This window comes from Sparus aurata, chromosome 6 (assembly GCF_900880675.1).
Source record: "Sparus aurata chromosome 6, fSpaAur1.1, whole genome shotgun sequence".
NCBI classification, from domain to species: Eukaryota; Metazoa; Chordata; class Actinopteri; order Spariformes; family Sparidae; genus Sparus; species Sparus aurata.
This window is the reverse complement of record NC_044192.1, coordinates 33,927,703-33,943,350: the sequence shown is the minus strand read 5'-3', so window position 1 is coordinate 33,943,350 and position 15,648 is coordinate 33,927,703. Positions and strand designations below refer to the sequence as shown.

General features: G+C 39.4%; 1 protein-coding gene across 1 annotated transcript; it reads right to left on the bottom strand.

Moving 5' to 3' along the window:
- Positions 1-2,263: 2,263 nt before the first annotated feature.
- LOC115583904 (claudin-16-like) lies at positions 2,264-12,499 on the bottom strand. The gene is made up of 6 exons (XM_030421141.1): positions 12,397-12,499; positions 8,750-8,858; positions 8,290-8,425; positions 6,925-7,086; positions 6,618-6,682; positions 2,264-4,060 (listed from the first exon to the last, which is right to left on the bottom strand). The coding sequence occupies exons 2-6, from the start codon at positions 8,840-8,842 to the stop codon at positions 3,836-3,838; spliced, it is 681 nt and encodes a 226-aa protein (XP_030277001.1). The 5' UTR covers positions 8,843-8,858; positions 12,397-12,499; the 3' UTR covers positions 2,264-3,835.
- Positions 12,500-15,648: the final 3,149 nt, after the last annotated feature.

Below are 15,648 nucleotides of genomic sequence, written 5' to 3'. Positions count from 1 at the left end.
ACATATCCTGGGGCTGCTGACAGCAGCTCAATAACACAAAATTAGACTACCAATTCATACTGTCAATGCTGTTAGGTCAAACTGATCTCATAGGATTAAATTGGTCAATTGGATTAAATTCCGATCTGATCTGAAAATTGAATATTTCAAAGCAGAAGACCTCTGATCCAGAAGATTCAGATTCAGATAAGGTAATCCAGCCCTACCTTTCATCCGGATAACATGCTGCTTTTCCATTTTTTTTCAAACTTTAAGGCAGCGATCTGGATCAGTTTGAAGCCAAAATCCAAGATCATTTGGATCCCACCTCAGAGGCTGATTTGAGGTAGATGGACATATATCCTAGGTTTCACTTATTACAGATGTTACCCAAGATGTTCATTAAACTGTGCCTGACAAATATAAAAGTGTTTCAGTTTTAAGAGAACCAGTAGCCGAATTAGAGAAATCACTCTAAAATATGGTTAGGTCAGACATCTTCCTGAAAAAACCTAAAGAAACTGCTGTTAAGTGTGACAAATACAGCTACTCGCTCCTTTTAATAGAGGACACTATTTTTAAGTACAACATGGCCATTAACTCATAATGGGACGCGCATTCTTAAACATTCTAAAAACACATTTACCTGCTCATTTCAGTATAAAGTTATCTTACTGAAGGGGTCTCCAGTAGCCCCATTCACACCACCTTGCACCGATATTTCGCCCTACTGTTTGTGTGAAAGTTACAGAGGTAGAAGGAGGGTACAGTTTGGTTCCACAGTTTTGTTGCAGCGGAGGTGAGATGACATCTGTGTGATGGTCTGATGGTGTTTAAAGCCTGACAACTAAACAGATCCTTCACTCATCAACCAACAGAGAAGTGTCCCACACTTCAACCCACAAAGTAATGTTACAGGACCAAACAACAGTACCAGTGTGTTAGCAGGCAGTATCTTCAGCATCTGAGCTTCCGCAGATGAATGGCGGTGATTATGTGACACCATTCAGAGCAAAAAACTCACCAGGTCTTTGACCCCTACCACTATTGTGGACAGAGACTTCAGAAAACTTCCCCCCGGAAAACAGCTTCCCGCCTTGTGAGTGAGAGCCAGACAGAATCCGCTTTTTACTGATGTTGATTATGTGAGAGCTAAAAACATATCTTTGTGACTTTCGATGATGCATGGTGGGTCAGGATCTCAGTCACAACACATTATAACAACATCCATATGATTATAAACAGTTGGTGAATACGTGTTAGGATTTACAGTTGGAAACCAGGTGGAAATACGTTAAAAAAACACACATCTCAACTTTATGTGTACTGTCCTCTTTTGGTTCCGCAACGCAACACGCTGTATGGAATGACACAAGACCGGCTTCATTCTGGTGCTGCTTAGTTCAGTATGAACACACAAAGGTGATGTAAAGGTGAGCCTTCATTGAGGCAATAAGGTGGAATCTATGAAAAAGGACTGATAATGGTTTGTGTTCATTGCTTGGTCGGGACTCTCTGGAAACAGAGAGTAAGAGGGGATGAGGTTAGGTTAGCTAGCTGAAGTTAGCAGCAAAGTCATAGGTTTACGTGGTTGTCATCGTGTTGGTGTTTGTTTCAAGAGGCAATGTATGAGTAATTCCAATTAATTCCCTTTTAAAAGTGGAATTGTAAACTACCACATACATCATAAAAGTCAGCTAGTTAGCTTGAATTACTTAAGTGTAGCTGACATCTTGGTTGCCATTATTAGTAATACAAATGCTACATGTAAGACAACAGTTTACTTACATTTGGACAGGGAAAGTTGTGCTACTGTTTGCTCTTTTCCTTAAATGATCCGCCATGGCTTTGTTTCCTGTTCATATCCAGGTCAAGATTTGGAAATCCCTTTCTAGTCAGATCACCGTGATCCAATCTGCCAATATTTTGAAATTCCCAGACAAATTCTGAACCTTGACTGGCTAAAGGGAGATTTTGTTCTCTGTATATTTCCAGTTTACACATTTTGAAATACCATCACCAGAATACAACCAATTATGTTGACCTCAATATTCCCCAATTAAAAAAAAAAAAAACAAGGAAAAAAAAACAGGTCAACAGTTTATTGATTACGTATGATAACATCATAACATTATTCATCTACTGGGATTTCAATAAGAAAAACAACAATGTTCTTCATTTGACTATGAAAACAAATAAGTTTCCAGTCAGAGCAGAGTATTTGTATTAAGTACCAAACACAAAACACACATGCATCAGTGTGTGGCTTTGGGCCAGTATGTGTGAACAGCACATGTAGTTATTTTACTGAAAACTTATTCGGTTGCAAGTAAAACTCATGGAATTAAAATAATACTTGAGTAAAAGTGAAAAATATTCTTCTCAAACACTACTGAGATTATTAGTTACTTTTTAACTGTTAATGTTTATTGCATTATCAATAGCGGGGCATTTAAACCCATCTTCAGTCTACATTAAACTCCTGCTGTTTTCTGCTCAGCGGTCATGTTCACCTCTCCTAACCTTGGCCTGCTGGAGAGTTTGGGGTTTTTTGTCTGTTTGTCAGGATTTTTATTAGCCCATTTGTGATCAGTTAGCCTTGCTGGCTCCGAAAATGTGTTTTTTTTATGTGACTAAATAGATTACATTATGTAATGTAAATGTACATTATGTAATGTACATTTTCAGACAAGTACCTAGTCTGTACCCATAAAATTGACCTGATTACAGTAATTTAAGTAAATGTGATTAATTACCTTTACTCCTGGTGAACAGGTGTTTACCCTGGAGTCACTTTAGGATAGGTTCTCTTCATGGCCAGCATGGAGAGGAGGAATGATTTCAGCGATCAATACATTTCAGTGTTCATGTGAACATGTATTGTATTTAAATGGAATTGAAAAAATGTGAACCATCTCTTAAAGAAAATCACACTATCATAAAAACATTCAAAGATGTTGAATATGATAATTTGAATGAATTATTATTGATGCTTCACCAGCAGCCAAAGCAGGCCATTAACCGCTTTTTTTGTACAAATATGCGGCTGTTTGCTGCAGTAATAAATAATCTTTTTTTTCGTTTTGACCGAAGATGCAGATTGTCCATTAGATTGTACGCAGAAGTAAAGTCTGAGAAAAATGCACAGTGAAGACAGCAGTGATGGGAACAGAGTGCGGACGTGAAATCTCACATACACCTGACATATACGAGTGCACCTACATTACCTATGACTATACGGTCTGTTTCACAATACCGATGGGCACCATTTACACCACTAAGACTGTCATGCAAAAACAACACATTTTCCACAAATTGCTCCTCCAACTGTATGAACACTATACAGAAGCAATTCACAAAAACTGTGATTAATAGAACATTGTTGACACTCCAAATTTTGAAAATTGCATTTCCATTCAAAGAAGATACTCAGCAACAGACACGCTTATGCATTCACTTTTACTGTGAGTGAATACAACACACATAAAGGAAGTTAGTTGCATGACAAACCTGATGAACCGAAGCTTGCAGCAGAAACCAAATCATTATATTAAACACAGGAATGTGTTTTCGCCCTTTCAGCAATCTAAATGATGCGCATTGTGGTCATTTAGGAATGTGTGACTGGAAACTGTCTCCTTTAGTGCTTCGTTGTAAACATGATTACAACAGTGTAACATGTTTTCATATTGAAACTAGGTCAAATTGAGGAGCAAAACGGGGACAGACAGGAACACTTTCTTGAACAGTCGCACTCCAAAAACAAGTGTTTAATACAGAAAAATAACTAAAGATCTAACATTTATATTTTATGGGAATACTAAGAGCACTGTTGATGGCACAGATTTAGTCATTATTAAATGTAAGTCTTGTAGTCTGAGGTGGACTGTCTTGACATGGCGGGGCTGGTGTGCGGTGGCTGACTATGAGTGAGTGTCCGTTGCACCCCGATGGCATCACTGATGTCAGACGCTCTCCTGACTGCCAGTACAGCTGAGGTAAGAGAGCACAACACACTCCCCACCATCAGCCAGTAGGAGAGCCCAAACTCAAACGTTATTCCTGGCATCCCCAGAGTCACCTGTTAAAGTGGAAGATGCAGAAACAGTGAAGCAGGCACATTATTTCTCACTCTGAATAAGCCGTAAAGGCATGAAAACTTTCTACCTGTGATTTTTCCTCCTTCTGCCTGTTATGATATCACTGGAAATTCAGTGAGTGTACAAAACAAAATGCATGCTGCAACTTTAAAAGAACACTCTTCCTTGACATCTGTTCTTTTTTTTTTAAATCCTTGCGAACACCATTAAACCTTTACTACAGGCATGTATCCTCTCTGTGAGTTCCACTGCCTGCTAGCTATATTAGTTAGCAGGGTGTCTAATGGGATTGCACTACTTTCAATTTATTTTAGCCTGACTTGGCAGGTTTGTCTCTGAGCTCGGCATCAAGCTCCAGTTTCTGCCTGACAGCAAAACACACTGCGTCTGACAAACAGCAGACACAGGAGCAGAGGACTGAGATATGTGGAAAAAGAAAACTCAAAAGGCTTTTAGAATTATCGTAATTCAAAGCGGTGCATTTGTCACTTTCAAATAAAGTCAACCTTGAAACCCCAGTTAAGACTGTGCTCTTGAACTAAACATTCCTTAAAAATGCATTACTTCATTTTTTGTCACTTCGCGGCCAGCAGAAAACGCTGTAAACACAACAGTAGCATATTATCGCGCTTAAACGCTTAAAGCAGACAGAGCACAACATTAGCATGCTGCAGAATGCTCCACTAAGTTCCCAGCTAGTGTCCAACTCTGTCTGTTAGATGTTAGGTACTGAACAGGTAGTGTAGAGCGGGTTAATCAGAACTTTTTCCCAGCTGCCTGCTGTGGCTTGAATCAGTGCTAATGAGAGTGTTGAGAGTGAAACAAAAAATGAAAGGCAGCAGGGGATTCTGGAGAAACATAGTTGATTGTAGAGTCTCGTTCCCAGGCCATAAAACACTCGTGCTTTGGGTAACAAATAAGATATCAACTATCCACTGTCTTTCTCCAGTATCAACTACTGCAGCTTTAAAGCTGCAGGCTGTAAAATCAAAATAATGTGCTGAGAGTTGCTACAGTTCTTCTTTGAGATAAGGGGAGCCGGAGAGAGTACATTTTATCCATTTGGACATATAAAAGAACATATTGATTAGATCAGCTTTAAAATCAATGTTAGATTTGGTTTGTGGTGTTGGTCTACCAGCATACCTCTGAGGATACACTGTAGTTTGAATAAAGTTACATAATGTGGTTTAGATTATTGGCAACATTAGCATCGGCAACTACACAGAAAAAAGGGTTATTATTTTTGGTTCTTTTTTTTTTCTTCCTTTTTTTACATTTTAAAACAAGTTTCGATCTACTACAGAGTCCTGTATGTTTGATTAAGCGCTGCAACACTGTTTTGCTGTGACGCTCCATAAATCTGGTAGGGGTAGAAATGTGCAAAAGTACAACATTAACTGCGCAAACATCTCAAATGTTTATATAAAAAGTGGATCATGACAGTCCTAGCATAGTGAAGTACAACTGTAAAATAAAATAAAGTAATAACAATAACAATATCTACATTGGACACCACTTATTGATTTTCAATATTTGAGCTGCACTTCCCGTTCTCACTCACCCACTTAAGACAGCGCACCCGATGAAAAGGAGGAGCACTTAAATGCTGTTTGCTTGACCAGAACTTCCTCTGAAAAGAGGACGGCTGGCCTCATCGTCGAGCTTAAGTTCCCAGGAAGAGGGCCAAACCAGCTTTTGTAGTGGCCAAGTTGTATCATTACGTCATGGCTTGACAAACACAAGAAACCTTTTACCATAAGCTCATATTGTCAAAGAAGCATCTGTAAAATGGTGAACAAAATTGTTTTTGAGCCTCACAACCCCCATGAAATGACTCGTTTTACTGTCAGAATTTGAGCTATTTAGTCGGATAACATTTGGAAAGCCGCATGAATAAATCATTTTATCCCTATTCAAGTTAAACAGGCGCTAAACCGGAAATCACAGGGCTCAGTCCTTGGCTGCGGTCGCATTTATTTTGCCATGTGATAAGCTATCAGATCTATCCACTGCGAGTAAAAGTGTACAAGGCTTATCAAAACTGATTGTTTAATCGCCCAGCGCTACACACAAAATTAACAAAAATACTAATTCAATACTTTTGAGCAAGCATTACAGTTCATGTTTAGCATTTCAACATACATGTTTAAAATTATAATCTAAGCTCAAAGGTCCACTTGCTTTCCACTTGACAGCTCTGATATGCTGTGGACTATTTTTTAAGACATGCGCACATTTAAATTAAATTCACTGTTAATTAATTAATATGCCCAAATGCTCTTGAGAGCATCTTGAAAGAAAATAAATAGGATTTACAGTCATTGATCAGCAAATAACGCAGTATGAAATAAAGGAGCTTCTGTTCTGTGTTTGTTGACACAATATTAGCAGAATAATTCTGAAAGGGAGACAATTTAGATTTGCTAAATGGTCTCATAAATGGAGCGACAGAAATGAGTTTGGTATTGGCTTCATGTTTTTGAGGGATTCAAATTACTCATATGAAATATAATCTTGTTGTCTGATGACACATACTTCCTGTTTGTATCTAGTGTAAGTGTCCACCCCATACCACAGCAGGCCAGTTGCACCACACACACCTGAGAGAAAGAGACACACACATTCACACACATTTTTAACCAATAAACAGACATGAGTCAGAAGTTCAAAATTATAGCTGTCATCAATAACAACAAAATGAAATGTGTTGAAATGTGCTTGAACCAGAGAATGATATGAATCTTAAGTAGTCGTCCTCTTTGCGGAGACCACAAACCAAACAAACTGCTTCTAACTGGATTTGATTAAGTTGCTTTTCAGGGTGAGGCGCTGCAGTACAGACCTCCACACAGACAGAGGGCGCCAGAGATCTGTCGCAGCCTGCCCTGAGCCTGCACACTGGGGATCAATGTAGTGCACCTCAGGCCGGGTATCAAGACTAGGATGGAGAGCACAGAAACAATACACGTCCCCACCACTGCTACTCTCATAGCCAACAAATCAGCTGTGGAAAGAGGAGACAAGAAAAAGTACAACACTGAGAGTATTTCTCTCTTTACCCACAGAACCCGAAACAGTACTGACATTTTAAAATACATGAAGCATGAGCATGAAAAATCAGTGGTAGATGTGAGAGAGAAGTCACTCTAATGTGCAGCTCAGTGAAGCCAATCAGTGCACGGAAAGACAAACGGAAAACGAAAGAGAAAGCCACTTGTGCCGGTTGCTGTAGTTTCTGTGACTTCATCCATTTAGTGGGGTTTCTCCTTTTCTTTTCCTTGTCGGTCAGTCATTTGAGACTGTCTGTCAGACACATTCTCGATTAATAGTAAGTGTGGTGTCAAAAAAATGCTGCTTAATCCTAACAACAGTTTGTAAAATAGTCTGATGACATTACCGTTGTGTATAACATTGGTTGATTGTCACTCGGAACATCTACTGAAGTAGGTAAGTACAGTTCTGAGGTACCTTTACTTCATGCTACTAGCTGTATTACCTTTTGTTCATCTGACAGTTGTAGTTAAAAGTTACTTTGCAGAGTTAATATACAACCCTGATTCAAAGAAAGATGGGACCCTGTATAAAACATGAATAAAAACAGAACTGCAATCATTTGCAAATGAACTGTTTTCAGTGACAATGGTTTTACAAAGTGTACCTGAGCCAGTGTAGTAATATCCTTTATGCAATCACGTGTTTCACACAAGTTTTGAACCTCGCCCCTTGCTTGCTTGTGAATGAGTGAGCCTTTCCAAGATGCCCCGTTCATGCCCGGTCGTGATACTATCACCCGTTACCAATACAGCTGTTTACTGAAATTATCCAAACAGGTATTTTTGGAGCATTCCACAACTTTCACAGTTTTTGTGTTGCCCCTGTCCCAACTTGATTTGATGCTGCCATCCAATTCAAACATATGAGGTCAAACATTTAATATATTGTCTTTGTACTGTTTTCAATTTAGTATGTGTCAAAAAGGAATTGCAAATACCACATTCTGTTTTAATTAATTAATTAAAGTAACTTGCAGTATAAAAAAAGCAATAATGATAGCAGGTTACAGCCCCATTCTGGAGCATGAGGTAATGCTTTGAATCACAGATCATAGCACAGAATAAAGTAAGAGCAGCAGCAGTTATTTGACAGCTCTGCAGGCATATTCGTGGGAGAGGAAGATAACGTGATGGCAGTGGATGTGCTGTTGTACCTGGCAGATTCTCCATGTAAGACACTGACACATCACACGTCCTCAGGCCCACCATGCTGTCGTGAACACACTCCCCCCACAGGCCTCGACAGCGGGAGCTAAGGCCTACTGAGGTCAGCTGATCTTTAGCTCCTTGCTGGACCAGGAGACATGTTGAAATTGCGATTAAAGCCAGGAAAGACCATGTGTGTAAGTCAGTATTTTAACCGGTAAAATAAGGTATTCAGGATAAGAAATACTTCAACAACTGTGTGTCCAAAACACACATTTTACACGAGTGGTGGTCTGCCTTAATTTTACATGCTAAAGCTCAGAGTAAACCCACACTGTATCCGTGCAGTCAGATAGACTACACAGTAGTGCAGCCTAGTGGTAACTCCTCAGTCTTTTTACATGCAAGGATCAGCAGTGATTGCAGATGAGAAGCTGAGTGTGTGCACGAGTGCAGACATGATCCTACCCTCCAACAGTCCTTTCCAGCAGCAGCGATTAGCAGCAGCAGACTTGTCAGCGCTATCAGAAGCCCCGGGACCTCAGTCCGTCCTCTGCTCATTCTGTCCTCCAGTCAGCTGGTGGAAAAATGAACAACTTGTAACTTTGTAAATGTTGTAATTGCAGTGCAAAAGAGGCAGCTGCATTCCTAAATGGACTTGCCAAACATTTCTAAAATAATGCATTTTGTATGTACACTCACAAAAAGTCAGTATAAGTAACTGAGAAAGTACTGAAAGAAAGTTGTTTAAAAAATGTTTTATTTAAGCTGAAGTAGCAATGCAGGACAAAACAACCACATACAGTATATGCTGTATGGATGTAGACCCTTAGCTGTCCCATTGAGGAGACCAAGGAATGTTGCTGTTTTGTGAATTGGTGAGTGTTAGCAAACCTGGGGAGAGTCTACATTGTGCACACGGTTGTTGTTTTCTTAAATTCCTGAGCTCACTGACTAAATATAACATGAAAAAAACGTATTTAAAACAATGATAAATGGGGGCGGCAGTAGCTCAGTCGGTAGAGACTTGGCTTGGGGACCTGAGGGTGGCCGGCTCAAGTCCAGCTACGGACCACATTATGAAAGTGGACTGGTAGCTCAAGAGTTGCCAGTTCACTTCCTTGACTACTGCTGAGGTGCCCCGGAGCAAGGCACCAAAACCCCCATATGCTCCTAGCTTGCAGTGTGTGTACTTACAATAAATATGCAGCTAGTGATGGGTCAAATGCAGAGAATAATTTCCCCTTGGGATTAATAAAGTATAAAAATGTCTGTGAGAAATATTTCTGTTGAGGGCTGAGTTGGAAGTAATTCTAAAATCCTGTGGCCCTGCATAATACTACATCACATCAGGTTGTTAATATTGACGCATCTATGAAGAGTATGTACATTTTATACCTAGTTTTAGAGAAATATTTCCACTCTCATATCCGTCTGTTAAAAATGATAGCCAGCAGCCAATTATCTTAATTTAGCATATAGACTGTAAACTGGGAATCAGCCAGCGTGGCTCTGTCCAAAGGAATGTTTTATATGGATATCCCAGTCAGTGTCAATGGTAAATGTAGTTAATTTAGGCAATAAATTCCTCAGTGCATGGTGCCTTGACAGGGAAAGTCTATTTATAGAAGAGAAAGAATGAGATGAGAACATCTTGATTTTTATTGTTACATACTACATATATATTGATTTTAAATAGGCAAGTGTTTTATAATATACACAGTTTATTTAATATCCTTTAGATCTTAATTTAGTGAGAAAAAAAAATCATTGAAAATATTTTTCAATGATAAAATGTGTGAATACATGTAAAACACAAACATTTTCCACATCAAATATTTTTTTAAAAAAACATCCCAATTCATCTTCAGAAAGTAGCAGGGTTTACAAATGAGGCCACTGGACTGTGGACACAGCCCTGATGGTTGGTTTCATGTTCTCGTTGAAGTTTTCACACTTTTTTGATTTGGGCTTAAGCACAGACAAGGCATCTTTTTTACTGTCAAATCAATAAAGATGCTTTGTAAATTTGAATCTTGCTTTCAATTTTTTTTTTTCAGTTGTATACTTTTTTGTTATACTTTTAATCAATTACTTGGTAATTATTTGAAATTAAATGCTCAGATCAGGCTCATTAATTCTTCAGTCTAACCAGTAGCCTACTGCTGTGCTGGATGACACTACTCCACCGCCCATTTACCACACCCCCTCCTACAAAATAGTTCCAACATAGTTCACGGACGTCCCCCGAGGCTACAGAGGCTGCTTCAGGTCTGATTTATGCTTCTGCTGATTCAGCTTTACTTGATTTATGAGGTGGAAGCACTGCATTTTCTGGCAGGGGTTACAGGGATTGCAACCTGTAGTTTCCCCCCCAAACACAATACCCTCATCGGCTGTTGTAGTTCCTCCTGACCAGCCAGCTGCTGCTCTTCTTGGATTGTACATCTCCTCTGGAGCATTTATTCGCTGCCAGAGTGTCTCTGGGCGAGAGAGAGCTCTATCTGACCCAGAGACACAGAGCTGAAGGAGTCAGTGTGTTTAAAGGAGAAAGCACAACTGGCAATCCACTCACCACTGACAGCAACCAAGACACACCAACGCACATGTATAAATGCTCAGTACGGTGTTGGCCACTTGTGTAGATCACGGTGTCAGCTCTGTGTTGAGCGGATGAATAAAAATAAAGAACAACTTTATACAATAGGTACAATTTTTACTTATTTTTGTTTTTGTTTCATTATTTAGTAGATTTTCCCTTTTAAGCAGAAGACAACTTTTTCAATCTTTGGTCGATACAGAAAAAACTAAGAAACTAAATCATTTTTTCTTTTTTGTTCGTTGGTCAGATTGAATTGACTGATTAAATGAACTGATGACACATGGGCCGTGCTAGCCAGCTTCTACTAACATATGATTTCTTGACTTTTACCAGTGGCACCAGCAAAGAGACTTGTAAGTCTTTGCCCTTTGGTTCTTCTACAGTGTTACTAGGAGGTGCTGGGAGGTGTATTGCCTTCAGACAGAGCCAGGGCAGCTGTTTCCCTCTTTCTGCTAAGGTAAGATAACCTACTGCAAGTGGTAGCCTTACATTTATCATTCAGACCTAACTACTAGAACATGCCAACAAAGCAACTAAGCGTTTTTCCAAAATTTACGACATGACTTTAACTACTTTATAGACTGATAAGTCACTACTATAAGGAATCTCGATTTTTTGTTGACTGGCGGCCTCTGTGGACAAATGATGATGATGATCATGAAACTAAGTTTTATTGCTCAGACTTCGAACCATTTGCAGTCCAGATTACAAAGCAATTTCCTTCATCGTGCTGTGAGACTCAATTCATCCTCAGCACTCTGCTATGAGAAATTCAATATTTTTATGACTTATCCGAAAAAAGTCAGACTTTGGGACAGGCATTAAGAATAAACATTTTAATTATAAAAGGCGAGTCCTCTTGCTAAGGGTCTCATTTGCTTACGAAGGTCATATTAAAGGATCAGTATTAAATTCAGACAGTTTCATAAACAGTTAAAAGTTACTTTTAGTATGGTTAAGTCTTTTTAAGTGCATTTTTTTTATGAGGCATATGACATTTTTTTTGAAAAATGTAAAAAGACACTAGTAACTGTGGCTTTCAGATAAACATAATGCAATTATATACACACTGGTGAACAGTTGCCTCACACAACAATCTACCAAATGAATCTGTACAGGCTGTCGACACTAAAAATATACATAACGATGGAAGATTTAGAATTGTTGTTGATGGTTACGAATTTGCACACCAGAGAAGAGACTGTGGTCAAACAGAAGTGAAAAATGGAAATTCAGTCTGATAATATACAACTCTTCATGGACTCTTTATCAACAGCTTCCATCATTTGAAGATGGTCACTGTACTGCTTATAAAACATGTTAAGGCAATGTTTTCAAAGAAGTTACATTATCTTTTAATGAGCACACATTCTTCAATTGTTAAAATTATCTCCTTGTGTGGTGGAGCAGCCTTCCTCAAAATATCTTGAAATAAAAGAATCACAGCAGTAATCTTGCAGCTGTCATGAGGATAATGAACAGTGCTGTGGAACTACTGAAAAAAAACACTTACCTAGTTTTATTTTAGGTCTGGCACCAAGTGGCTCTGTTCATTTCCCAGAATGAGGAACGTGGGAGAAATTCGGTGCAAAAGCACAGCTTCAAAGTGTGTGTACGAGTGTGTGCCTTTGCCCTTGATCATTCCCAAATTAAGTGGTGTGGGCCTGTGTTAGCAGGGTTTGGCAAAGGGCTGAAATTAAGAGTCTAAACACATTAACCACGCATGACCTTCAAAACTGCACTATGACTTTGACCATTTTGCTCCCCTCTCTGTTGCTCGTATGAGAACAGTCCCCCCGTCTCAACTTTGACATAAAAGAAAAAAAAGTGGAAGAAAGGGAAGAAAATCTGCCACGATTGAAGACATTTTCTGCCATTTAAATCTGCTCAGATGTGGCAAGGAGATACTTATGCTGAGGTGACAAGATAAAAGGCAAAATGTTTAAATGAATCACAAGGAAGGAGGGAGGGTGTGAGACAAAGAGGCAGACGCAGGGACAGACAAACAGAGAGAGTCGAGCCATATTGAGACATTCAGATGGATTATTGTGGAATGAAAATGCCAGCAGGCTCGGAGCCAGCTGCCTGCGAGCTGCTGCTGACAGGCTGAAGAGGGCAGTGTTTGTCTTCTTACTGCACCACACCTCACTAGGAGCGTATGAGTTGCGAAGCAAGAATGAGAAAATGCTCTTATCCATAATTACTTTCAGTGATATACGGAATCCCGAGAGCTCTGTGCATATTAATATGGAGCATTAATAGGTTTCACAATAATTAAAAGTGAAAAAAAAAATCTTTTCGAATTTACAAAGATTAGTTCAGGTCTTTATAAATAAATTTGCTTTAATAAAAATAGAGGGATTTAGTTGTAAGCATCTCTGCTGGGCTGGTCATTAGTAATGGAGTTGAACAGTGACAAGTTAGTCATCTCTCTGACTGTGTGTGTGTTTGTGTGTGTGTGTGTGTGTGTGAAATCACATTTAAGTCATTTCTGTGTGTGCATGTAAATATCGATGAATATCAGTTAACACTACATGCTACATTACATTATATTTTGTGTGTATGTGTTTGCATGGGCACATGTCGGTGCTTGCGTGCGTTATTTGTTGCTTGTTTCCATCCATGGCTGTTCCTGTGTGTGTGTGTCGCCAATATTTTCAGGTCTCGCTCCATCCCAATTACTCCACTCCATCTCCTAACTATATGGCTTAAAGCCTCATAATCACCTATTGATTCCTCATGATCATTACCACAGCTAGGGGTTGTATATGAAGCCTCATCTGAATGGGAGGCTGCACGGGATCCTCGCACCCCTGCCTTTGATTCGAACAAGGTCAGAGGGATCGATCCCCTTTGATCGGAGACTTGCTAAGAGAAACAACCATTTCCACAGGCACAGCCAGCAGAGCACACAGTCTCCAGCTTCTCCTCAGTCCAAACGTATGTGTAGAGTGAGTGTCACCTGGACCACACACTGAAAGAAAAAGCCTTCTGCTTGTATCTTACAATATAGTTTTTAAATATGCATGGTTTGTCATACCTGTGGCCACCTGCTGAGTTTCTGCCTCAAATTCCCATACTGTATATCCTTTTCCTGTCACTTTAAAGTTAGACTAAGTAGGTTTTTCCTCACATCAAAATGTAATTCATTTTGCAACAGACCCTGGCTCATTACCAATCAGGGTTGTACTTGTACTGTAGGTATGTATATTATATCAATGTGTATCAATGTATTGTGTTATGTGTCTTTGCTAATGATATATTGAACACATGTAAATGTGCAGTTTCAGATGCTTTTACACTTTTGAAAAATATGAACATTCTGTTCTGACTCACCAATAGCCGCAGACAGAACAAAATGCTATATCAACCACCCTACACAGCATCCTTCTTGCCAGTAATGGTGGCCATGGTAGCTTCGTGCTTGGTAGGCAGTTCTGATTTTTCTCTGTGGCTAAAATGGTAATCTTTCTGTAAATTGTTACAAAATCCAACTCAGCTATATAACAACTCAGCTGCCTTGACATGTTCAATTTCTCCCCTGTTACTCTCCTGGCACCCTCAGTTGTGTTGCATCAGTGGCCAGTTACAAGTCAGAGACAGTGGATCTCTTACCCCATGCACCCAATCTACAAAACTAGAATATGATGCTAATACTAATACTAATGTGTAATGTATTTCGGCATTAAAAATGTCTTAATTAAAAATGTACTTGATGCCAATTGTTTACCGCAATGTTCAAACCGGAGAAATCTGTAATTGTATTCAAGGTAACAGTGCTTTTCATGTGGTTGTCTGTTGCTATGACTGCAGAAGGGGAGGGGAAGGGAGTTGGTGAGTGACACTAAACGTAATGTTAATAAAACTTTACCGAGTCATATCGGATAGATTTTCATTGGCAGTGGTGGCTGGCAGCAACTCCCATGATCCTACAGTCTTGACTGAGAGACCAGTCACAATTTACCCACTGTAATGTATGACACACATTAAAACACCCACAGCCTCTAGTTTCTATGCCAGTCCCCACACTTGTGGGGACACAACCACATGTGCAGACTTGTTGGGATCCCCTCAGCTACTGTACCCTGGGATCTGTCTGTATGACATCTAGCGCGTGCCCCAAGTTTTTAGCATGCATGTGTGTAATTGTGTTTTTAATAGATTGTCGCATCATTCACATTATTATACTGATGGCATTAGATCTGACTGGTAGGAACATGAAACAACCCCAGGGAAAACTGGTTCAGTGTACTGTGTATGTTGCTTCCTGCACTGTGTGTCTCGGTGTATAGCACCAACTACAACAAAAGTTATCTCATGACGCTTTCCACTTTCAGCAGACCTAGACCTGCTCTTTAATTAATTTATTTACAGCGACCCAACAATGCCCCCATGAGAAAGCACTTGGCAACAGTGGTGAGAAAAGCTGCCTTTCAACAATACTTTTCATTAAATGTTAGTTTGCCTAAAACAATTTTGCCCAGGAAAGACGGCCGTAACACTCAGTTAAAAGCTCCAGAAAAAAACTACTGATTGGACCTTTATTGAATTTTTTTTTTTTTTTTTTTTTTTTATCAAACAATGATTTCCAAGGTTAAGGAGATGCTTAGAATTTTTTGTCAAACAATTGATAAACCACTGCTGGACTCAACAGAGAGTAAAACCAGATGCCAAGAATCATTCTTTCATCACCCCGCTCCCATCAGCCACACTGAGAAACACACAATTAGAGGATTCAGAGGAGTGAAAAGTAATGAAGTCCTTC

Excerpts from the sequence above, each read along its gene's own strand:
- LOC115583904 (XM_030421141.1), bottom strand. The coding sequence starts at position 8,842 with ATGAGCAGAGGACGGACTGAGGTCCCGGGGCTTCTGATAGCGCTGACA. Across the intron at positions 8,426-8,749 it reads CTGGAAAGGACTGTTGGAGG|CAAGGAGCTAAAGATCAGCT; the intron begins GTAGGATCATGT and ends CTCCTGGTCCAG. Across the intron at positions 6,683-6,924 it reads CGCCCTCTGTCTGTGTGGAG|GTGTGTGTGGTGCAACTGGC; the intron begins GTCTGTACTGCA and ends TCTTTCTCTCAG.